The sequence below is a fragment of the Polychytrium aggregatum genome, assembly GCF_025602895.1.
Source record: "Polychytrium aggregatum strain JEL109 chromosome Unknown BJ171scaffold_59, whole genome shotgun sequence".
Lineage (NCBI taxonomy): Eukaryota > Fungi > Chytridiomycota > Chytridiomycetes > Polychytriales > Polychytrium > Polychytrium aggregatum.
The window spans coordinates 267383-291279 of NW_026516261.1; the positions used below are offsets into that span (position 1 = coordinate 267383).

At 57.3% G+C, this 23897-nt stretch overlaps 6 protein-coding genes across 6 annotated transcripts; 2 read left to right on the forward strand and 4 right to left on the reverse strand.

The window, feature by feature from the left end:
- Positions 1–9251: 9251 nt before the first annotated feature.
- On the forward strand, positions 9252–10224 carry BJ171DRAFT_526239 (uncharacterized protein). Its single transcript, XM_053112669.1, has one exon. It carries the CDS (start codon positions 9351–9353, stop codon positions 9954–9956), a length of 606 nt encoding a protein of 201 aa, XP_052962467.1. The 5' UTR covers positions 9252–9350; the 3' UTR covers positions 9957–10224.
- Positions 9969–11267, reverse strand: BJ171DRAFT_587055 (uncharacterized protein; the record flags this gene model as incomplete). The annotated part of the gene is made up of 1 exon (XM_053114418.1): positions 9969–11267. One exon carries the CDS (start codon positions 11265–11267, stop codon positions 9969–9971), a length of 1299 nt encoding a protein of 432 aa, XP_052962468.1.
- Positions 11268–11657: 390 nt separating this feature from the next.
- Positions 11658–12610, forward strand: BJ171DRAFT_526246 (uncharacterized protein). The gene has a single exon (XM_053112670.1). The coding sequence runs from the start codon at positions 11910–11912 to the stop codon at positions 12477–12479; it is 570 nt and encodes a 189-aa protein (XP_052962469.1). The 5' UTR covers positions 11658–11909; the 3' UTR covers positions 12480–12610.
- Positions 12611–14865: 2255 nt separating this feature from the next.
- BJ171DRAFT_254333 (uncharacterized protein) lies at positions 14866–17384 on the reverse strand. Its single transcript, XM_053106708.1, has one exon. It carries the CDS (start codon positions 17183–17185, stop codon positions 14933–14935), a length of 2253 nt encoding a protein of 750 aa, XP_052962470.1. The 5' UTR covers positions 17186–17384; the 3' UTR covers positions 14866–14932.
- A 1481-nt stretch (positions 17385–18865) lies between these two features.
- Positions 18866–20230, reverse strand: BJ171DRAFT_254336 (uncharacterized protein). The gene is made up of 2 exons (XM_053106709.1): positions 19519–20230; positions 18866–19229 (listed from the first exon to the last, which is right to left on the reverse strand). Exons 1-2 carry the CDS (start codon positions 20170–20172, stop codon positions 18975–18977), a joined length of 909 nt encoding a protein of 302 aa, XP_052962471.1. The 5' UTR covers positions 20173–20230; the 3' UTR covers positions 18866–18974.
- Positions 20231–22022: 1792 nt separating this feature from the next.
- On the reverse strand, positions 22023–23897 carry BJ171DRAFT_636014 (uncharacterized protein; the record flags this gene model as incomplete). Its single annotated transcript, XM_053115699.1, has 7 exons — positions 23826–23897; positions 23485–23647; positions 22981–23150; positions 22652–22762; positions 22437–22530; positions 22186–22235; positions 22023–22055 (listed from the first exon to the last, which is right to left on the reverse strand). The coding sequence occupies exons 1-7, from the start codon at positions 23862–23864 to the stop codon at positions 22023–22025; spliced, it is 660 nt and encodes a 219-aa protein (XP_052962472.1). The 5' UTR covers positions 23865–23897.

Below are 23897 nucleotides of genomic sequence, written 5' to 3' on the forward strand. Positions count from 1 at the left end.
CCCCGGAGCGGATGCGCAGCAGATTGTAGGCTCCACGAAGGTCCAGCTTAGTGAACACCTTCGCGCCTCGAAGTCGGTCCAGCAGCTCGCCGATCAGCGGTAAAGGGTAACGGTTCTTTACCGTGATACCGTTCAGTGCGCGGTAGTCAACGCAAAGACGAAGTGAGCCGTCCTTCTTCTTGACGAAGAGGATTGGTGAGCCTGCTGGGGACGACGAAGGACGAACGAATCCCTTGGCAAGATTCTCGTCGAGATAGTCACGCAGAGCGTGAAGTTCGGGCTCGGACAGTGAGTACAGAGGCCCGAACTTTGGCGACTTGCCCGGCTCCAAGTCAATGGGGCAGTCATAAGGGCGATGCGGAGGCAAGGAGTCAGCTTCCTGTTTAGAGAAAACAGACAGGAAGTCCTTGTACTCCGCAGGCACTTCGACAGTCGCAGTGCTCGGCTCGTCAGTGGGCAGGACATGGACCTGAAAGATGGTCAGGGGTTGCGTTCCATGCCTGCATGCATCCAAAGACTCGCGCATCGAGCGGTAATCAATGCTGCAGACGCGGAGAGGAGCGTCCGAGCTGAGAGGAGGGGCGTGGACAAGGTCAGAATAATGTTCGACGGTTACTTTATTCTGAACAATGTCCGAAGAACAAACAACAGGAGGAGGTACATCAAGGAGGGAAAGAGAACTGACAACAGAAGAAGGGGTTTGGGAAGAGCGAAGGGGTTCGGGAGGAACAAGACAAGAAGGGGAAGACGAAGGTGGGAGCGTAGGAGAGGAGCTTAGATCAATCAAAGGAGTGGAATCATCAAGAAGGGGAGTGACATTGGAGGAAGTGGAGCAAGACGAAAGAGAAGTAGTGCATGGAGAGGGGTCGGAATCAACAGAAGGAGGGAGACAAAGAAGACCGCGAGACCAGACAATCTTGGGCTCGGCGGTGCGCAACCAAGGAAAGCCAAGGATAAGTGGTTGATGTGGAGACCTGATCACATCGAACCGAAGGCGTTGCGAGACGTCCCCGAGAATCACCTCGAGTGGAGCAGTCTCGCGGAGGATGGGGCCAGACGACAGCGGCTTACCATCCACGCCTTCCACTGCCAAGGGCGAAGCCTTGGAGCAGGTGGGGACAGAGTGTCGAGCAACAAAGTCCTCGTCGATAAAGTTGCCAGAGGCACCAGAATCGACAAGTCCTTCGCACGACAGAGAATCACCAGAAGGAAGACGAACAGCGACGGGAACAACCAACGAGCAACGACGAACAGACGAAACACAAGACTTTGGTTCGGTACCAGCTTCGGCACCAGGGTTGCGGCTAGCACAGACAGTTAACTTTGCCGAGGGTTGGCAGGACAGCTCAGGTATTTGCACCTGTGGATGAGGTGCAGTTCCCAGTGACACCAGAGGTGCCACGGGTACTATGCCAGAGCTGAGAGTGTCCGCCGGTCCAGAGGCAAGGCGAAGCTGTCCGCACATCACTGCTTCCCCAGTACTTACCAAAGGCACCTTACCAATGTCTTCACTTTCGGAAGGCGGTGGGCACGGCTCCGGTTCAAGGCCTTCACTTAGAACCGGGCCTGGTCGTTTCCCGAACTGAAGTCTTGCACTTCTCCATCTTCGTAAACGATGGTGCGGATGATCCTCGGGCCGGGAGGTCCAGGGGGCGGTCCGGTAGCTCTGGTAGATCCAAACTTGACGGGGCAGTTTCGTACCAAGTGGCCCTTCTTGCCACAGTACAGGCAGAGTCCAAAGCGGCGGCGGCGTTGTTTCTCCTCGGCGGTCAGGGGTCCAGAGACGGCAGAGTCCACTTGCATGGGCTCGGAAACAATGTAGGAGGGGTGCGGCGGAGCGAGGACGGGCGCGGGAGCGATGGCGGGAACGGCAGCGGAGGCGGAACCAAAGGCGAACTGGGAAGACCGGTAGCGGGCAGGCGTGCTTCGGCGCTCTTGACGGCGCTCGCGGATTCGTGCATCGAGCTCGTTACAAAGCTCGATGTACTCCTCCAGATCTCGTGGCAGAGGGCGAACTCGCGAAAGTTCGTCTCTGACATCATCCGACAAGCCAAGTCGGAAGAACGAGATCTTTGCACCGTCGTTCCAAGTCGTATCGGCGGCAATACGAAGGAACTCGGATGCATAGACTGCGCACGGGCGGTTGCCCTGAGACAGTGTGGTGATCACTGACTCGGCAGTCCTGGCCCGATCAGGGTCGTCAAACACTTTGGAAAAGCGTTCTAGGAAATCGCCAAAAGAGTTGAGTCGGGGATCACCCATCTCAAGCATCGGAGTCGCCCACTGGAGAGCCGGTCCAGTGAGCAGACTAATGACGAATCCGACCTTAATCGGGTCAGCAGGGAACCGGTGGGGCTGCATTCGTATATACAGTTTGCACTGATTTACGAATGCCCGGAACCCTTGCCGGTTACCGTCGTAACGGTCCGGCATCTGCACGCTGTACCCAGCGGCAGGAGCATCGCGAGCTGTCCGGAGCTCGGCGAGCTCGGCCTCCAAGGCACGGAGGCGGTCCACGAGGGCAGGATCCATGGCGGGACTGGGACTGGGACTGGGAAAAAAAAAAAAAAGCGAGGAGGTTCAAGAACAGGAGAGCGAAGAGGGCTCAGACACAAGTGTGCTTGAGGTTCGGACAGGACTAGGAAAGGGGCGGGGCTAGGAGCGGAAGATACCAAGCAGGTGGTATCAGTAGAAGAGAGTTCGAACAAAGTGTAAGGAGTGAACAAGCGCAAGGACGAAGACCAAGTGCTTGGTATGAGCTTTATTAGCTTTTAGCCCCGAACACCAAAGAACAAGTTTTGTTCGAACTGGTGTTCAACATAGGCTCAGACATGCAGGGCTATTTATAGACCGGGAGAAGGTCGAGGGGCAAAAGTGGGCGAGAAGGGTGGAGCATCACAGAGAAGCGAGAAGGGGGTGCGAGAGTGGCTGGTGTGCAAGCGAGAGAGGCTTGGCACAGCCCGGGGACATGTGCCGAGCGGTGGGGGAGGCAGGAAACCAGTAGACGCGGGTGGCAACGGCGCGTGCTCATGCATGGGGGCAAACAAACACGTGGGGACTCATGATTGGTGCGGAGGGCGAGAGCATGCGGGACAATCTCATTGGTCCGTTGTGATGCTGGTCATCACACCAAAGTCGCATACTGGCCTGGAATGAAGCGCACCGTCGAGAAGTACATCGAGTCCTGCCATACCTGCAAGATGGTCAAGTCACGCACGACCCGAGAGCAAGGATTGCTGCAACCCCTGCCTGTTCCCGACCGCCCCTGGACCAGCATGTCCATGGATCTCATCACGCATCTACCGACGACCAAGTTGGACCACGATGCAATCGCTGTCTTTGTCGACAGGTTCAGCAAGATGGCACACTTTGTGCCGTGCCAGACGACATGCTCCGCGCCTGACCTTGCACTGCTGTTCTTCAAGCATGTGTTCAAGCACCACGGCCTCCCAAAGTCCATCGTCAGTGATCGAGACCCCCGATTCACCTCCTTGTTTTGGACAAGTCTGTTCGACCATCTCGGCACCAAGCTGAACATGTCAACCTCGCACCACCAACAAACGGATGGACAGTCCGAGCGGACGATCCGCACCCTCGAGCAATACCTGAGGACATACGCCTCGACCAGCCAAGACGACTGGGACATACAGCTGAGTCATGCAGAGTTTGCATACAACACCGCCAAGTCGAGCACAACTGGCTTGAGCCCCTTTGAGGCGCTCTACGGATTCCAGCCTGATGTTCCCACCTCCTTGACACTGACCGAGTCCACGGCTGGATTGCCTCCCAAACCAAGTGCCTTTGTCAAAGATCATCAAGTCCGACACAAGATGATCGCCGACGCGCTCACGGATGCGCAACAAGTGATGGCGAAGTACTACGACCGCCGACACCAGGATGTCTCCTTTGAAGTTGGAGACCTTGTCTACCTGGACGCCGACAACATCAAGGTCCCCGAAGCCCAGTCAAAGAAGTTGTTGCCCAAGTACCGAGGACCGTTCAAGATAGCGGCCCGACCCAGTCCCCTCAACTACCTGTTGGACTTGCCACCTGGAAGCAAGCTCCATCCTGTCTTCCATGTGTCCAAGCTGCGTCGCCACACGACCCGCAGTCCAGCACAGTTCCCCGACGCCGACGAAGGTGTCCCGGACGACGCACCACTGGAAGACGACCTCGGACAATACTATACTCAAGAATATGAAGTCGAAAGGATCGTGAGGCACAAGAAAGTGGCTGATGGGTCACTTCGGTTTTATGTCAAGTGGGTTGGTTACCCACACTCGGGCAACACATGGCAAACACTGGAGGACTTGTCCCATGCACCCGAGGAGCTGAGTAAATACGGTAAACACCTCGAGGAGCCCCAAATAAAGAGCACACGCAGGGCTCCTCGCAGGAAGCCTTCTTAAGTGTGGGAGTGTAGGAGATGGTATCTCCGACGCTGTGCTGCGCGTACTGCGCGTACTGCGCGGCGCAGTGGGTCGTGACCTGTGCTGCGCTTTGCGTTTTCACGCACCGCAGGCAGGCCACCGCAGGGTATACCTGCGGGTTGCCCCCGTTCCCCCCGTTTGTCTGGAGTTCGGTTTTATCGTGAATAAACGTAAGTGCTCCCCGAGCTCACCCGTCCGCTAGAGTAGCCTAGCACCGCCCTGTTCTGCCCCGTCCTGTCTTGTCTTGTACCCCCTCCCTCCCCGTCTTGCCCCAACGTCCCAGTAGTGGACGTTACACCAACGCACCGTCGATCATCGCATCGACATCGAACCAGGCTCGTCGCCTCCGTCAAGACCGACGTACCAACTGTCGCTGACGGAGATGGACGAACTCAAGCGCCAGTTGGATGACCTCCTCGCCCATGGGTTCATCCGCCCGAGCCAGTCACCGTATGGTGCACCAGTGCTCTTTGTCAAGAAGAAAGAAGGTGATCTCAGGATGTGCGTCGACTATCGCGCACTAAACAAACAGACCATCAAGAACACCTACCCGTTGCCCAGGATCGACGAGTTGATGGATCGTCTGAGTGGAGCAAAGGTCTTTAGCAAGATAGACCTCCGCTCAGGCTACCATCAGATCCGCATCCACGAGGATGATGTCCACAAGACCGCCTTCAGGACTCGCTACGGACTGTACGAGTTCCTAGTGCTGCCGTTCGGATTGACGAACGCACCTGCCACGTTCATGCAGCTGATGAACGATGTGTTCCGCCAAGAGCTCGACAACTCTGTCATCGTGTACCTGGATGATATCCTTGTGTACAGCAAGGATGAAGCGACCCATGAAGGTCATGTCGCCCGCGTGCTGGCCAAGCTACGCGAGCACAAGTTGTATGCCAAACTGTCCAAGTGTGAGTTCTTCAAGAATCAAGTCCCGTTCCTGGGACACGTTGTCTCAGGAAGAGGAATCGAAGTCGACCCCGCCAAGGTCAAGTCTGTGGTCGAGTGGCCGCCGCTCGCATGCGTCTCTGACGTGCAGTCGTTTCTCGGTCTCGTCAACTACTACCGCCGATTCATCCCCGATCTGGCGCGCACTGCCGGTCCACTCACAGACCTACTCCGCAAAGAGTGCCCCTTCGTGTGGGACCACCCACAACGCCAAGCGTTCGAGACCCTCAAGCACGCCTTGACGAACGCTCCTGTCCTCGCTGTGTTCGACCCGAACACGGATGTCTCCGTGCACACCGACGCCTCCGACTTTGCGGTGGGAGCTGTTTTGATGCAGGAGGGAAGGCCCGTTGCCTTCGAGTCGCGCAAACTGTCCCAACACGAGATCAACTATCCCGTGCACGAGAAGGAGCAGCTTGCGATCATCTACGCGCTGCAGAAGTTCCGAGTGTACCTCCACGGTACCGCCAAGCCCTTCAAGATTGTGACGGACCACCAGTCACTGCGTTACCTCGACACCAAGAAGAACCTGAGCCGACGCCAAGCGCGATGGATGGAGTTCCTCGCCGAGTACAACTACGAGGTTGTATACCAGAAAGGCAAACTCAATGTGGTGCCTGACGCACTGTCCCGACGCCCCGACTACCAATTGGCGTCACTGTACGAGTCGACTGTCAGTGTCGACAACACGATGCTGGATGTTGTCCGAGACAACATCGCCAACGACAAACAGTTCGGAGAACTGTTCCGAAAGGTGTCTAAGCTCCCCAAGGACGACGAATCATCCGAGTACACAGTGCGTGATGGCCTGCTCCTCCTGAAGAAGGACAGCCGTGTCTGTGTGCCGGACATTCCGTCGTTGAAGACCAAGTTGCTCCAAGAGGTCCACGACTCGCCCCTCGCTGGACACTTTGGAGTCGAGAAGACATACGACCGACTGGCCAAAGTCGCATACTGGCCTGGAATGAAGCGCACCGTCGAGAAGTACATCGAGTCCTGCCATACCTGCAAGATGGTCAAGTCACGCACGACCCGAGAGCAAGGATTGCTGCAACCCCTGCCTGTTCCCGACCGCCCCTGGACCAGCATGTCCATGGATCTCATCACGCATCTACCGACGACCAAGTTGGACCACGATGCAATCGCTGTCTTTGTCGACAGGTTCAGCAAGATGGCACACTTTGTGCCGTGCCAGACGACATGCTCCGCGCCTGACCTTGCACTGCTGTTCTTCAAGCATGTGTTCAAGCACCACGGCCTCCCAAAGTCCATCGTCAGTGATCGAGACCCCCGATTCACCTCCTTGTTTTGGACAAGTCTGTTCGACCATCTCGGCACCAAGCTGAACATGTCAACCTCGCACCACCAACAAACGGATGGACAGTCCGAGCGGACGATCCGCACCCTCGAGCAATACCTGAGGACATACGCCTCGACCAGCCAAGACGACTGGGACATACAGCTGAGTCATGCAGAGTTTGCATACAACACCGCCAAGTCGAGCACAACTGGCTTGAGCCCCTTTGAGGCGCTCTACGGATTCCAGCCTGATGTTCCCACCTCCTTGACACTGACCGAGTCCACGGCTGGATTGCCTCCCAAACCAAGTGCCTTTGTCAAAGATCATCAAGTCCGACACAAGATGATCGCCGACGCGCTCACGGATGCGCAACAAGTGATGGCGAAGTACTACGACCGCCGACACCAGGATGTCTCCTTTGAAGTTGGAGACCTTGTCTACCTGGACGCCGACAACATCAAGGTCCCCGAAGCCCAGTCAAAGAAGTTGTTGCCCAAGTACCGAGGACCGTTCAAGATAGCGGCCCGACCCAGTCCCCTCAACTACCTGTTGGACTTGCCACCTGGAAGCAAGCTCCATCCTGTCTTCCATGTGTCCAAGCTGCGTCGCCACACGACCCGCAGTCCAGCACAGTTCCCCGACGCCGACGAAGGTGTCCCGGACGACGCACCACTGGAAGACGACCTCGGACAATACTATACTCAAGAATATGAAGTCGAAAGGATCGTGAGGCACAAGAAAGTGGCTGATGGGTCACTTCGGTTTTATGTCAAGTGGGTTGGTTACCCACACTCGGGCAACACATGGCAAACACTGGAGGACTTGTCCCATGCACCCGAGGAGCTGAGTAAATACGGTAAACACCTCGAGGAGCCCCAAATAAAGAGCACACGCAGGGCTCCTCGCAGGAAGCCTTCTTAAGTGTGGGAGTGTAGGAGATGGTATCTCCGACGCTGTGCTGCGCGTACTGCGCGTACTGCGCGGCGCAGTGGGTCGTGACCTGTGCTGCGCTTTGCGTTTTCACGCACCGCAGGCAGGCCACCGCAGGGTATACCTGCGGGTTGCCCCCGTTCCCCCCGTTTGTCTGGAGTTCGGTTTTATCGTGAATAAACGTAAGTGCTCCCCGAGCTCACCCGTCCGCTAGAGTAGCCTAGCACCGCCCTGTTCTGCCCCGTCCTGTCTTGTCTTGTACCCCCTCCCTCCCCGTCTTGCCCCAACGTCCCAGTAGTGGACGTTACAGGACCACGATGCAATCGCTGTCTTTGTCGACAGGTTCAGCAAGATGGCACACTTTGTGCCGTGCCAGACGACATGCTCCGCGCCTGACCTTGCACTGCTGTTCTTCAAGCATGTGTTCAAGCACCACGGCCTCCCAAAGTCCATCGTCAGTGATCGAGACCCCCGATTCACCTCCTTGTTTTGGACAAGTCTGTTCGACCATCTCGGCACCAAGCTGAACATGTCAACCTCGCACCACCAACAAACGGATGGACAGTCCGAGCGGACGATCCGCACCCTCGAGCAATACCTGAGGACATACGCCTCGACCAGCCAAGACGACTGGGACATACAGCTGAGTCATGCAGAGTTTGCATACAACACCGCCAAGTCGAGCACAACTGGCTTGAGCCCCTTTGAGGCGCTCTACGGATTCCAGCCTGATGTTCCCACCTCCTTGACACTGACCGAGTCCACGGCTGGATTGCCTCCCAAACCAAGTGCCTTTGTCAAAGATCATCAAGTCCGACACAAGATGATCGCCGACGCGCTCACGGATGCGCAACAAGTGATGGCGAAGTACTACGACCGCCGACACCAGGATGTCTCCTTTGAAGTTGGAGACCTTGTCTACCTGGACGCCGACAACATCAAGGTCCCCGAAGCCCAGTCAAAGAAGTTGTTGCCCAAGTACCGAGGACCGTTCAAGATAGCGGCCCGACCCAGTCCCCTCAACTACCTGTTGGACTTGCCACCTGGAAGCAAGCTCCATCCTGTCTTCCATGTGTCCAAGCTGCGTCGCCACACGACCCGCAGTCCAGCACAGTTCCCCGACGCCGACGAAGGTGTCCCGGACGACGCACCACTGGAAGACGACCTCGGACAATACTATACTCAAGAATATGAAGTCGAAAGGATCGTGAGGCACAAGAAAGTGGCTGATGGGTCACTTCGGTTTTATGTCAAGTGGGTTGGTTACCCACACTCGGGCAACACATGGCAAACACTGGAGGACTTGTCCCATGCACCCGAGGAGCTGAGTAAATACGGTAAACACCTCGAGGAGCCCCAAATAAAGAGCACACGCAGGGCTCCTCGCAGGAAGCCTTCTTAAGTGTGGGAGTGTAGGAGATGGTATCTCCGACGCTGTGCTGCGCGTACTGCGCGTACTGCGCGGCGCAGTGGGTCGTGACCTGTGCTGCGCTTTGCGTTTTCACGCACCGCAGGCAGGCCACCGCAGGGTATACCTGCGGGTTGCCCCCGTTCCCCCCGTTTGTCTGGAGTTCGGTTTTATCGTGAATAAACGTAAGTGCTCCCCGAGCTCACCCGTCCGCTAGAGTAGCCTAGCACCGCCCTGTTCTGCCCCGTCCTGTCTTGTCTTGTACCCCCTCCCTCCCCGTCTTGCCCCAACGTCCCAGTAGTGGACGTTACATGTCGACTCATGGGAATGCCGGATGCGGTGTGAACGCTGTGTGGCCACCAAGCTCGATGGTCGACGCTGCACACGCACGACCTGCATTGGGGTCAAATACTGCTACTCCCATCTGGCGACGGTGAAAAACCTGCGCATCGACGACTCCACCATCCCAGGCGCAGGAAAGGGGCTGTTCGCATACAAGCATGTGCCCGCGAGCGTCTACGATGACGAAGAGCGCGAAAGGCTCGAGAATGCAGTCCTGTTCAAGAGAGGCCAAGTGATCATCGAGTACGATGGGCAGCCCATCCCTGGCCAAGAAAGACGTTCCCGATACGGGAACACCAACGCCCCATACCTCGTTGAACGCCGAATCGGGCTCAACGCGGGACGCTATGAAGATGGTGCATGCCGGAGAGGAATCGGAACGCTCGCCAACCACTCGGAAGACGGCAACGATGTCAACGCAAAGCTCGCCCAGGACAGGGGAGTCGGGGTGGTGCTGAAGGCACTCCGGGACATTCATAATGGAGAAGAAATCTTTATTGATTATGGCGGTGCCTTTGGGCTGGACGACGAAGATGCAGTGTTTGGTACGAAGCGCAAGACCAACACACGCGAGCGAATCGCACGAAGCAGGACATGAAGGGCCTGGCACTCAGTCCTTGGAGATCCAGGCGGGCATCTCCCTGCCAGGAGCAAGGTAACGCAACATGAGTGCAATCACAGCTTGGTCGAACCCACCATCTTCCACACATGCCATGGTCACTGGATCGACAGTGATGTTTTGTGCCAGATTGATCACGATGCTCTCCTTGGCGCAGACCTCATCCCCCACGAGGCGAAACGAGCCGGGCCACGAGTCGACACTGACGATCGTCTTGATTCGCCCCATGTCGAAAGGCACATCCCCCATGGCTCGGTGGTCGAGTTGGATTGAGGTGACCGATGTGAGAGTGGGGATGTGGCTGGTCTTGACGATGAATTGCGAGCTCTTGAGTCCTTCGCCCAGAATGCAGGTGGCACCAGCGTCCAGGGCCTCGGTCACAAGCTCCTTGACATGGGCACCGCTGGGAGGGTTGATCCGCGAGACCAGCCTATTGCCTGGGACGCTCAGGATGCGCGAGCCCAATGCATGCTGGATCAGACGCAGGAGCAGGCGCTTGCCATGATTTTGGTCGTTCCCCACCAAGAAGAGAGCTGACTCGGACGTACGAGATTTGGCGGTGAGGCATGTTGCCAGGAAACGCAAGAGCAGGTGGTACTCTCTATCACTGCTCTTGCCCAGCATCGAGCGAATTATCTCCTCCAGCTTGTAGACTTTGCCATCGACGCCACAATAAAAGTCGTCAACCACGTACGAGACTGGAAGCGAGTGGGTGAAGCAGTCACCAGCATTGACCCGACGAGCCTTGAGGCCAGGCAGCTCCAGCACAATCCCATTGGCGAAGAGGATGGTGTTGGTCGATGCATTGGCGTGGGTGATGGCAAAGGTCTCGATGTTGAATTTTTCGTGCTGGAACGCCAGGGCGAATCTGTACCTGTCTTTGATGATGTCTGGGATGCTTCCCAGAGTGTGCTTGATCTCCTTGACCACTTCCTTGGCATGTTTGAGCTTGTTCGAGCTGGCATACCTTGCTCGAACCACTTCGACCCACCCCTGGAAGGCGCCCTGGGGATCAGTGAGAAGCTTGGTCAGGGCGTAGTCCAGATCCACATGCTTCCAGAGGAGCCCATCAAAGAACCAGATCTTGTGGGTCTTGGTTGCATGGGGCTCGGCGTGAAGAACTTGGTGTGGAACCAGGCCTCGGAGGATGTGGGTGATCGATGGAAGCGAGCCCAGGGCAGCCATCTTGATGGAGATGTTCAAGATGCTGTCATTTGGGAAGAGCACGACACCATCATCCAGAATATCGCTGCTCAGGCCCACGAACACCTCGGTCAACTCGTTGGACATTGTTGCACTCTAACTCTGGTACGCGATCTTTGTTTGGCCCATCCTGACGCAGATCGCGTTTCAGCGATGAAGCGCAAGAACAACCCACCCAAACCACCCCAACCACGCAGTACCTATGACCGGACCAGAATGCCTACGATCCAGACGACTGCGCGTCGCCCAAGATCCCAACGACGCCAGCACCTATGGCCCAGGTGGATGCGCGATTTTTGCGCCGGGGCGCGAGACCACGTGAATCATCCACGTGACCACAGATCTGGCGGCAATCGACCATTCACACCCCAGGAACGCCGTGATCACATGACCCTGCCATCCATCCCGGTCACGCCGGGCAAACGACACGGGCAGGAATCGAACCTGGTGCATCGAAATGGGTGTACCTTGTGTAACCCCAAACGGCAGTAAGCAAATCGCCACCACAGAGAGCGTGGGCGGCCCACAAGCCAACCAACACACACACCACCATGCACCGCCACACAATCGAGTGACACAAACGCGCCAAGCTGGCCAATGGGATGTTGAGGGCTGTCCACTCAGGTGAGATAGAGCTGCAAACCCATTGTTTGTGTAGCCGGGGTGTCTATTATGGATTTTCCTGGGCTGTCCTTGCATAGCAAAACAAAATTTTGATTCAGAAACAAAATGTGTTTTTCGGGTGTTTTGAAAACAGGCCTTTTTTCAATAATAGACAGCCCGATTACATACTTAAGGAGCAAAACAACAGCCCGAAACAGCCCGAAACAGCCGAGGACCAACCATGAAGGGGTTACAGACAACACAAACACACAGATGGGGGTGAATCACAGCAACACCAATGCGGGCTTCGCTTGCTGCTCGCTCGAACGACAACCACCAGACTTCCATAGATGGAAAACGGAAAGCGGAGCATCGCCTGGCTGCGCTGGATACCTGGACACAGCAAGAGCCGACGAACGCCGGCGAGAAGCATGGTCTCGCCATACCACTGCAGGAAACCCACAAGCTTGTAGCGAACACAGAGACAACGCAAAACCCAGCCCCTGCATCGAACCACCCAAAATGCGAGTCTCGCCACTCGCGTATGGCGACCGGGGCATACCCCCAACCCACCATCACCCATGGCCCAGACCATGGCTGCCCTCCAACACACGCGAACGGAATCTCCTCGGAATCTTTTTATATATGAATAGGAATCTTTTAGGAATCTTTTATAGTGTATTTCATATCAAATAGGAATCTATAGACCAAAAGTCGAGCCTAGGGAGGGCAAAAACAAAACGACAAAATGACAAAACGACAAAAACCCCTAACCCCGTCACAACGCATTGGCCACGACATCGGTTTGTCATTTTGTCATTTTGTATTTGGCTCCCCGGGGAGGACTTTACCCCAGAGATTCCCATTTGATATGAAACACATAATAAAAGATTCCGAAAAGATTCCTTTTCATATGAGAAAGATTCCGCCGAGATTCCTACCACACACACACACACACACACACCACCAGGGCTGCCTACCTGTACACACAATGAGCCCAGTCTCGCCATACCACTGCAGGAAACCCACAAGCCTATAGCGATCACAGAGACAACGCAAAACCCAGCCCCTGCATCGAACCACCCAAAATGCAAGTCTCGCCACCCGCGCATCGCAACCAGGGATACCACCAAGCACTCAGCACCCCAGACGGACACACGAATACGCGAGAACCAACCAACCCACCCAAACCACCCGACCCAACGAACAACACCGAACCCCAACGAACACCCAGATAGCCCAGATACCCAAAATACCCCAGATATGTAATCCGCCACACTGCGCACCCGAAAACCAAGCCACACCACCGTCTCCCTCAGCAACATAAAAGCAGCAGCATCCCCGCCTCCATCAGCAAATCCACTCTCACCCGAAGAACACCGCCTACCCCGACGACACCCAAGTACACCCAAGTACTACAATTCCCACGACTACCCCGACTACTCCCAAGTACCCCACCAAACCCGACTCCCACGCCCAACCCGCCCCTCACAACCCTAACCTAACCTAACCTAGGTTAACCTAATTACCCACCCAATACACCAAATACACCGAATACACCAACTATAACTACTATAACGAATACACCTAATACACCAACTATAACTACTATAACAAATACACCGAATATACCAAATACACCAAATATAACTACTATAACATATACACTTAATACACCCCACCCCACCCCTCCCCACGTCCACCCCTACTACCCCGACTACACCAACCCTACCATCCCCCTCGTCTACCCCCTATACAATCGTATACGCCAACCCTACCGTCCTCTGCACCACCTCCCCACGTCTACCCCTACCCCTCCTCTTCCCTTAGGTTAGCCAGCTATACCGTTTTCCACATATCCGTCATCTCTCAAAAACGGTATAGTTACCGATATACCCCTATACTACTGGTGCTTCTCTCGGGCCATGAAGGACAGGATACCACCGGCGACGATAGACTCGCCAGAAGTCAATCAAGATGATTCAGGATCACAGCGAGGACCACAGCGAGCATCTTTCGAGCACAGAGGATACGCACAGCAAGCTGATCGTCGGTGAGAAGCAGACGATGCCTCGGACCAGCCAGAGTTGCTGGATCGAACGAGACAGCCAACATCACAGCAAGAATGCACAGCGAAGACCGAGCAGGGACTGTGGCAAGAGCACGAGCAGGATACGGACATTCTGCTGGTCCTGGCTGCAGGTAGCCTGCCTCAGAGACGGGGGCTGGGGACAGCCAGAGGCATCGATCAGCAGCCAATCTGAGGGAGGGACGAGTCCGGGGAACTGTTGGGCAGATGAGGGGAAAGGACAATGGCGCGGCCATCCAAGGCGCGGATCGGGAGTTGAGATGCCTGCGAGCGAGTGAGCGAGCAAGCAGCTTGTGTCGACGGCAGCCGGGAATGTCAAGAACTGCCGGGCAGTACTGCAGGCAGCACGCCCGCTCGTCTGCGGCTCAGGTATGTGTATCTACAGCTGGCGAATGCAGCAGCGTCGACGCTGGGGAGCCAAAGTATGTCGAGTTCAAGGCAGTCCCAGCAAACATGGTGTCGGGAATGAGTTCCCCGGCTCGCTCTGGCGGTGTCAATCTCACGGAATCAACCTCAACAGCAAAGAATCACCATCATGCAAGGGCCGAGGCGGCCGGTGTCTGTATCAGGCAACTCACTCACCCCCAGCACAAGTACCGACCAGCACAGGAAGTGCCGTGCATTCATGACCAAGAGCATTCCAGCCAGCTGCCCCAGGAAATGGACCATTATGAACCCTGTATCTGCTCGGGACGGAGTCACCCGGATGTCTTGCTCGACAGGTGGCAGCCACAGTGCATTATGACATAGCTGACAGCTGACTGGCACAACGGACTGGCACAACTTCATATCGCAGCAGTGCAGAACGACCGGGATACCAATGGCAATGCTCTCACAGACGATGCATTTCTCCAAGGAACACTTCTTTCACCATCACCACCACCAGCAGCAGTGCATTCTATGCCACAACTTCGAAGATGCAACTGACCATCGGATGACGAATGAATGGATGGACGTATATTCGGGTCCAGAAACAAAAGTGGCCATCTGTCACATATATAGGGCTATCCTCACCATCCCTTTCCCCCCTGCTTTACTTGGTGGGCGGCGCCGAGCTTGTCTATGTCGTCCTCACCGAGCAAAAGTCGTTGAAATAGCGCTCGCCAAGGATAAAGTACGAGTTGACGGGGTTCAGAGAAAGCACCTCATGGAACCCATCGAGAATGTCGGGATACACCTCGTCGCCCTGGGAGGTCATCAGGGTCAAGGCCGACAGGAAGGGCAGTCGCTCGATGGTCTCGGTCAGGGCGCTGCGAGAGATGGTATGCGGATCATCCGTCTGCCTCATGATGGCATCGTCTTCGCTGTCGTGGTCGAGGAGCTCCAAGCGAAGTGAGTGAAGAATCGGGGTCGACAAGGTGAGATGGCTCAACAGAGCATCGGAAACATCGCTGCTGGCGAGGTTGAGCGACAAGAGTCGTGGGCCGATGGCATCCAAGAACCTCAGAAGCACCTGGATATCATCGTGAACGCAAGTTCCCAAGGATATGCACTGGAGCCTTGGTAGGTACCGAGTAAACGCCGAATACGCCGCGGCGGTGTCGAGCTCGGCCAAATCCACGTCGAGGACTCGCAGATTGTGTGCGTCCTTGCAAAGCGCCATGAGACCGTCGTTGGTCAGGGACCAGTTGGGGTAAATCACCAGGGCCTCGAGCCTGGGCAGCAGCTTGGGCAGCGCAGTGAAGAGCTCGTCGTCGAGGTTCTCGCACGAGTTGATATCCAGAGCGATGATATTTGGGCAGTTCTTGCACAGCGTGATCATCTGCTCGGTGGTTACGAGGGACTCGGAGAGCTCGATTGCGCGCAGGTTGTCGCCAAGGGATTGTACAAGCAGATCCAGGAAGGTCGAATGTCCGCCACGCGGGCCGATGACGATCTCGTCCTCCTGGCCGAGATCAAGACACTGCATCTGTTTCAGGGACTGCACGATCAGTTGCGAGTCGCTGATCGAGCTGGGCTGCATCTCGGTATACTCGGGCCCGGCCAGGACGGCTTGCAAGCCCACCAGCTTTGGACAGTGCTCGAAGAACGACTCGAGCTGGGAGAGGGCCAGGTCCATGCCCACCAAACAGAGCCTGCTGAGATTCGGCATGCACTTGGAGATCAGCGACAGGCCTTGGAAGGTCAGGCGCTGACGATAGTCGGTCATGGCATCCCGCAGACGGCCGTGGAATTGGACATGCATCTCACGGACAAAGTGAAGTGGCTCGACGTTTCTGCGAAACACAAACCGGTCGGCCGCTGTCAGGTCGGCTGCTGGCTGGGTGGCTCTGACACCGAGCGCAACTGAGCCGCTCGGGTCGTGGCGAGGGGCATACAAAGATACCGGAGCTCCATGGGCACGGGGCAGCCCATTTTGGTGGTGCCGTCGCCGCAGTTTCTCGTTGGCCTGGTACCATATGCACCGAAGCGAGAACTTTTCGAGATTCTCTGGGCTCCAGAGTACCGGCACGGCCCAGAGAATCGGAGTGGCGACTTGGTTCCAGTGTCGGTTGACCAGACAGCAGTTGGTCAGATTGAACTGGTGGTGCTTGAAGACAATGTTGGCAGAATGCGGTCGCAAGCCATCTGGGGCGAAGCGCTTCAGAATCAAATGGAGAATATCGGGCGGAAACGTTGCTGCCAACGAGGGTGTTCTCCTGCTGCGCCGGATATCCTGGGACGCCGGTCGCATGGAAACAGCCGTGCTAGAGCTAGAGGCTGGTCGCGGCGGCGTGAGATGGATGCTGTCGATGTCTCTGATGATGTGCCGTGAATCTTGATCGAGTTGCAGAGCCTGGTCGCTCGGACGTGGGACGCACAGGCCCGAAGGAGGTGGTGGATGGGCAATTTGGGCTGATGACGGAGTTTGCTGTGGAGTGGCGGCGGTGACGGTAGAGATGCTGTCGGTTGCCGCGATTGATGCTTGCGATACGCAACCATGGGCATCCCGAGAAACGGCTCCGCCCGGGGCTGGTGCCGGTGCCACTGCTGGCTCCTGAGGACCGGGTGGAATATTGGGATTCAGCTTCCACGACGGCGAGACAATGTTGTCGGCCATGGGAAACACATCGAGACACATCTGGACGGCCGACAGGGCCGCCTCGACATCGAGGGAGCGCTGGAGCATGGGATACTCGGGCATGGCCATTAATGCCGGCTCAAGCATGTCAAGGTCGCTGCGGTACTCCTTCAGGATCTTCTGGCAGATGAACAGCACCGAAACAACGAGGTAGTGCGTTTCGGGGAACTCTCGGCGCATGTTGCGGCCAAAGGGATAGCGGACACTCGAGGTGGTCTCGAAGGGCTTCCATCGGGGCGAATCGCCGTCCATGACTTGGGATTCTCAGGTGCAGCGAAGGCGGAGTATCGGCAGGGAGGTTGGAGCGGGAGAGGATCCGTCAGAGGACTCGTTCGCGACAGCGGGTCGATAGCGATGGGGGCGGGGACCGGGCAGTAAGGCAGATGTTCACGAATCTCCAAGACGGAGCGGGGGTGCTGATGAGCGAGTGCGACAGCTGTCGACGAATGGGTGCGTGGATGTTGCCGAGAGGTTGCGTAGCCGTCGTTGAGCAACTCGGATCGAGAGACGGCCGATCTGGGTTGACAGAGGACCACCACGGAGTCAGAAGCGGTCGCTGCGGGGACTGCAAGGTCGAGCTTGGGCACCGCGACCAATGCGAATTTGGAAGATGGGCGGCTGCGATGGCACCCGAATCCAGAGCAAGAGCGCTAGAGCGGGCGTTGGCAGCGCAGGCGTGAATCAATTGGAATCTTGGCAGCAGACGGCGGATCTGTTGCGGGCAACACGCCGCTACTTGGAAAGGGCGGTGTGGGACGGCGGTTGATTGGGAGAGCTGAGGTCGGCCTGCGATGGAGAAGGCCAGACAAAGGCAAGATCAAGTTCGGGACGGCCGCCGCTGGTTGCCGGTGAGGCTGGAGAAGCAAGCTGCAGCGCCGACAGATGGGGCTGGGAACAGAGGGGAGGGCGAGGGAGGATGGTCCTGGCGACCCCATCCTCTGCCGATCCAAAGGTGGGGCGGCCGCCGATTCCTGACACCAACAGCGGACCCGATGGACACCGGAAGCAACGTCAAAACGGGAAAGCGGCCATGGCCCAACCGCCCCAATGCAAAGGCGGGCCACAGAAAGCCCGCCTGTGCCGTCATCTCCATCGCTGCGAAGGTACTGGCCCGACGGGAGGGACCCGTGGCAGACAGAAGAACATGTTACTGAGATGATGACTCTCATAGGCAGTGCTGGGAATGGTGACACCAAGGAAACGATCTGGCGGGTATGCCAAGTACAGCCTGGGAAACAGAGCTCTGTGGACGGACAACAACAGGGTCGAGCCATCCACGGCCCTCAGACATGGCCCTCAGACATGGCCCTCAGACATGGCCCTCAGACATGGCTTTCGCCAGGCGACAGGCGCTGCTGAACAAAAAAGTGCTGGAGGGATCTCGCCACGGGACGCTCACCGACCAACCAGACTTGAGGAGGCCGCAAACAGTAGTTGCTGCTTCAATAGGCAGTATATGTAGTAGGCGTGAGGGAGCAAGAACCGGTGGGACCGTGCTCTGGGTTGGCAAAGAACGAACGCACAGCAAAAGAACGATGAAAACGGGCAGTAAGGAATCACGGCTGAGCAGGAAGGGGGACGGGGAGGAGGGGAGGAGGGACAAAAATCGGATTAGGTGGCACATGAAGCGGAGCAAAGTCATCGAAAAAGTCGTCAGGATGAACATGGGAGGAGGGGGGCTCAGCGACAAGAAGGACCCATGCCACTTGCGTGGCAGATGGGATGATAGGCACCGGCGACAGAAGCTTCTTGTCTGATGTAGCACCAGTCCAAAAGAAAGGGCAAACGGTAGCGCGGTCGGAAGTTCCGGCCCTGCATCGGTGACACTGTGTCGAGGCGCGGCGAAGAGCCGGGCGGTTTCAGAGCTCAGGGGCCCCTAACGAGGCCGATGGGGCGGGTGACGGAAGAGGAGGAGGAGGAAGAAGAGAAGGGGGAGAGCGAAAAAAGAAATAACAGCAAAGAGTGGGAATGAATGAATGAAAGAATCACAACCTAACAGTCAACGCAGCCAAATGCATATGGAATGGGGGGGAACATCGGTCTACTGATGGATGGCACCGCCTCGCATTCCAAAGTTGATCATGGCTCTATGAGATTCTGCTAGCTGAGCCTCCAGATGCTGGATCCTCGAGACGTATTCCTGCTCACGGGCAGCCCACGAGTGTCGCTCGTTCTCCAGGACGGCGAGCCGGATCTGGAGCTGGGACTTGTCGTTTTCGAGCAAAGACACCTGGTGTTCGAGCGAGTCGAGTCGCTGGATCTTGCGCTGGCGAGATCGACGAGCAGCCTCGGTGTTCTGATTGGCAGGCATATGATATCCACGGATGCAGCGATCGAACAGCGAGAAGATGAATGGTAGTGAATCAGCGACCGGGAGAGAATGGCGAGATGGTGTGCAGACTCAACTGCCGGCGCAAAACATATCAGGGCGCAGACCGCTTGCTCGACGATGCGTCATTTCGAGGCAGCAAGCCAGAGTATGCGCGAGTGGGCGTGTCAAAAGCGGATGATCCAGAACGGAATCGATCCGAATACAGACTGGCATTCGCCAGGCAGCGAGCAGCGACCCCAGGCTCACGGCTCACCTTGATGCGCTTGGCGACGACGGGGTCGAGCGAGCTGGCATCGTCGCTCGAGAGGGAGCAGTCGGACGAGTTCAGCGGGCGCTTGCTAGCGAGACAAGAGGTCTTGGCGGTGGGGTTGAGCTCGGGAGAGGACATGACGTGCGAAGCCGTGATGAGCTCAGGGAAGGCAAGCTCGTCCGACGAGTCCGAGGGCATGGAGGCCGTGGTCGGGATGACCGAGAGGGGAGGGGAAGGGTACAAGGACGGGGCGGAAAGATCGACGGTGGCGAGCTTGCCGGCATCGGCAACGACGGCCCGGTCCTGCGTGGCCAGGAGCGAGGCGACAGGGGCGGCATCGTTGGGGCAGAGGTCGGAGTTGTTGGGCGAGAGCCAGGCAAAGTCGCCGTTGACGGCCTCGGTGAGGAGGGGGTCGTTGAAGAAGCTGTCGAGGTTCTTGATGTCCTCGGACGACAGCACGACATTGTCAAAGTTGAGGTCGTTGAGGTCGGCGAAGCTAAAGACGTCGGGGGACTGGTTCGGGGTGAAGGAGTCGAGGGTCGCCAGCGAGAACGAGGCCGTGGAGGGCGTGGAGACCTGCGGCTTCTCGAACTGGGCGCCCGTGTTGGGGAGCGAGGGGGTTGCCACTGAGGGCTTGATGGACTTGACGTAGCACATTTGCGGGGAGCGAAGATGATTTTTCTGCTGAAAATCGATGGCCGAGGGAAGAGTAGGGTGGCGGGGGGCGGCAGGCAAGAAAAGCGCAAACGGACGGAGGGCGAGAGGGGCGAGAGCGGGGCGAGAGAGGCGAGAGAGGCGAGAGCGGGCCGAGAGCAGGCCGAGAGCACCGCTGCCACAAGGGGCGCCGAGAGCGTGTCTGTGTCCACGAGCGCGTCTCGCTGTGCGTCTCGCTGAGCGTCTCGCCCGGGCGAGTGATGCCTCTCGCGCAACTCTCTCTGTTCTCCCACAACTCTCGCTTGCTCTCCCTACAACCCTCGTCTCGCCCTCGGCCCAGCCACACACACACACATACACGCACACACGCATACGGATCGACACAGCACTGACTGTGGACTTTGTCGGCCATCCCTGTCGGCCTTCAAGCGCACACACCACAGCGTGGGCGCTAATCTCGGTGTCTGCGGCAGTGGGGACTGGCCACCGACGCACACAGCTGCCCTGCCGCCCAGCGTGTGCTCTGTGTCCGCCCCCCGACAAGGGCGTCGGTGCCAGCCCAAGCGCCAGAGATGCCTGTCTCCTGGTTGGACAAGGGCCGGCAGCCCATTGGCCGGCGTGTCGGGCCGCTGAGTCACTTGACCCTCGCGTCTGGGGCACTCGTCGCGCTGTGCGGTATTTGTGGCCACTGCATGTGTTCCCGGCAGTCCCGCGTCCCACCCACCCGACGCGACGCTTCTGCTGGCGTCCAGACCAGCCGGCGGGTATCGGCGGATATCAGCAGGCAGGTGGTCGCATTGACTGAACAATGCTTGCATGTCCCATGGCCCAGTGGCGCAAACGCCCGTGCTTGTCGCCAGCACCCACATGTGCCTTTGCACTTGTGTCTGTGCGCCCGCATCTGGCTGCATCAACGGCCCGCTGTCCCTGTCGACTCGAGTCTCCTCTCCTCTCCGTTCCCACGCCTCGGGCAGTCTCGATCGCTTCCTGGTGGCTGCTTGGTCGCCTGCTGAATTCGAATGCCACCGGGACCCCGCTGCTGCACAACCTGTTGTTCTTGGGGTCTTGCGGTCCCGACCGAGACACCATGCGCCGCTCGGCCGCTGACCGCTGGTCGCCGGATGCTGGTCGCTGGTGGCTTCTCCCCCAAACGGCCGTATTTGTTTCGATGTTTCCGCTGGGCGGCCTCCGGAAACCATCGCCCCAGCCAACATCACTCTGGCCTTGAGCGAGCCGCTGTTGCTGCCGCAGGACCGAGGCAAGCCGATAGACTTCCCGCACCCACCCAACCAAATCAAGTGGCAGTCGCAGTATCGGCAGTTCCAAGAACAGGGAATACAATTTTGACCTTGCGATTCAGGAGAGCCAAGGCCGGGACTGCTTTGGACTACTCGCACAACAGCAACAGCAGCCGCAGTATGTGTTGGCCAAGTGGCGCGCCCGCCCGGAACACGCGTCGGTCATCATGATGCATGGTGACTCTGGTCCGGAATATCTTTTTTTTTCTTGCCTCTTCGTCCACTCTTCCCAACACCTCCCTCTCGCCCAGCAAGGGACAATTGACCACAGAGTGGGCGCCTATTCTCCCCATGACCCCCGTCATCTGATCCCGTGCGACCGCATCAGCGCCCAGCCCAAGGACATGGTTTGGTCAAGTATGTCTCTGTAGACCCAAGCACGCCCGCTCGTCATGTCAACGTCGGCTGGAGCATGATTGCGCTGGGCCAGCCAATTGACACCGGCCGAGATCGGCCATATTGCATTCGTCGGGGTGCTGGCAAGGCCTGGAAAGCAACTGCGGACACGATCCTCCTTCAATGAGACGGCCAGCACTCCATCCGAACCGGCGGCGTCTATTGATAGATGCGATCCTGGTACACGGCCTTCTTGAATGTCAGACGCAGAGTGCGCTGGTCGTCCTCCTGTCCCGAGGCGGCTTCTCTTCGCCCTGCGGGATTCTTGGTGGCTTTCGCTGGTCTCACGAGAGGACTCGGGCAGGGCTGTGGCAAATCGCACCCGGAATTTTCCGCTCTGGCCAAACCCGGACTCGATCGTTCCTTCGTGGCCTACTCACCGCCGATGAGCGGGAAACCACGGGTGGCAAGCGCTTAGTTCTATAGACCCGGAGCAATCCGGCCGGGAGCATCGGAAGCCTCCATCGTGTATCGACTGCATCACCCCCATGCTTGCACCGAATCACCAACGGGTCGGTAGTTGGTCGCCAGCTCGACAGGGCGCTGCTCATTGCCACCCACTCAGAAACCTACTGGATCCCAGAACCACCTTCATTCCCACAAACAGTTCCAGGTTGGTCTCCTTCTTGAACATCTTGGCACCGATCAGCATTCGTTCGTCCACAACCTGCCCGGCAGAAACATCAGTCGGCCTGCTGATTCATTCATACAGTCCCTCAATCCCTTCAATCGCCAAATGCATTGCCCATGGCCATGGTTCATAACCATAACCACAGCCCTGTACTTACGCGATCGATCGTGCCGACTTTCTCCTTGAGCTTGTAGACCCTGAGCATCTTTGCAAGCTGTTCCTTGTAGTTTGGGGTCTGCCATAGCATGCTGCACACGTCCGTGAAACGCTATACGGCATGCACCGGCGTCTGCCATGCGGCAAGGATATTATGAAGGTCAAGTCAGTCCCAATTTTTGGCTACTGGACGCAGCCCCCATTCGCTTTCCGCTTCCGCATTCGGAGCTCAAGGGCGGCTCCGGTCTCGTGCCGCAGTGTTTCGGGGAGTCAGCATTCCAGCATTCCACGGCGCCCCAACGGTCGGGTCGAGTCGTTCCCACAACTCACGATTATCGTCATCAAGCTTTGAGGTGATGAAGAGACTATTCCTTGGGGCAAGGCAATGGGCTTGTCAAACTCAAGCAGAACGCTGTAGAGGTTGGTAGTTTGGCCGGGTGCCTCCCGGTGGTCAGGCAGCAGAGGCTCGTACTGATACTCTTGCTGAAAGTCAAAATCGTCTGCAGGAAGCAGTTTCGAGCGTCAGTTTCCTTCGCTCGGCTCGATCCGGGCATCTGCCGCTGTTCCTTATGGGTGGCCCGTATTCCCGGCAAGTGCTGGACAAGGGGGCCGTCCCAAGCGACCAGCTTGAGTTCCGGCACTTGCCTTCGATCGGTGTTAGTGCCTTCAGGAATTTGATTGTTGCCAGCGCTGTTTCGTGTCCGATCGTGACTGCATCGTTGCCAAGCAAGCCGGCGCAAGGTTATTACAGAATTGTCGAGGTCGACCGACACAATCGAAGTAGTAGACTTGGGATTGCAGACGTCCGTGCTTGCTCAAGAGCGGCTGCCTTACCATGAATCTTGGTCTTGGATGCGATTTCGGGCTTGAAGTAACGTATCCGTTTGGCCGTGGCCAAGGCGGCGTGCGCAAATATGACGGAGCCAGGTGCTGCGAGCATGCCTCGCTCAACAAGAGACGGCTCCAGCTTGGTCACGCAGATGCCCACTCGGTCCCCCTGATTTGAGTTCATCATCCAAGGCCACTGTCAGTACTGTCATCCGCCACAGCGAGGGCCACGATTCAAGGGCGGCTCACCCCCTCAAACAGTCACAGTGCATCATCCGCATGAGCTTCCGGAAGGAACCAGTGTCGCCCTCCCTCCTCCATCCCTCCACATACGTCTCTTCACATACCTGAGCGACTGTCGTGACAGGCTTTTTGAACGACTGCATCGACTTTATTTTCCGATTCTCGGAGAGGGATAC

What these genes read in the sequence shown, in the direction of transcription:
- BJ171DRAFT_254333 (XM_053106708.1), bottom strand. Translation starts at nt 17,185, where the DNA reads ATGGACGGCGATTCGCCCCGATGGAAGCCCTTCGAGACCACCTCGAGT.
- BJ171DRAFT_526246 (XM_053112670.1), top strand. Translation starts at nt 11,910, where the DNA reads ATGTGTTTTTCGGGTGTTTTGAAAACAGGCCTTTTTTCAATAATAGAC.
- BJ171DRAFT_526239 (XM_053112669.1), top strand. Translation starts at nt 9,351, where the DNA reads ATGCGGTGTGAACGCTGTGTGGCCACCAAGCTCGATGGTCGACGCTGC.
- BJ171DRAFT_254336 (XM_053106709.1), bottom strand. Translation starts at nt 20,172, where the DNA reads ATGTGCTACGTCAAGTCCATCAAGCCCTCAGTGGCAACCCCCTCGCTC. An exon ending in TCGTCGCCAAGCGCATCAAG is followed by an intron (nt 19,230 to 19,518) that starts GTGAGCCGTGAG and finishes CCTGCCAATCAG; the next exon opens with AACACCGAGGCTGCTCGTCG.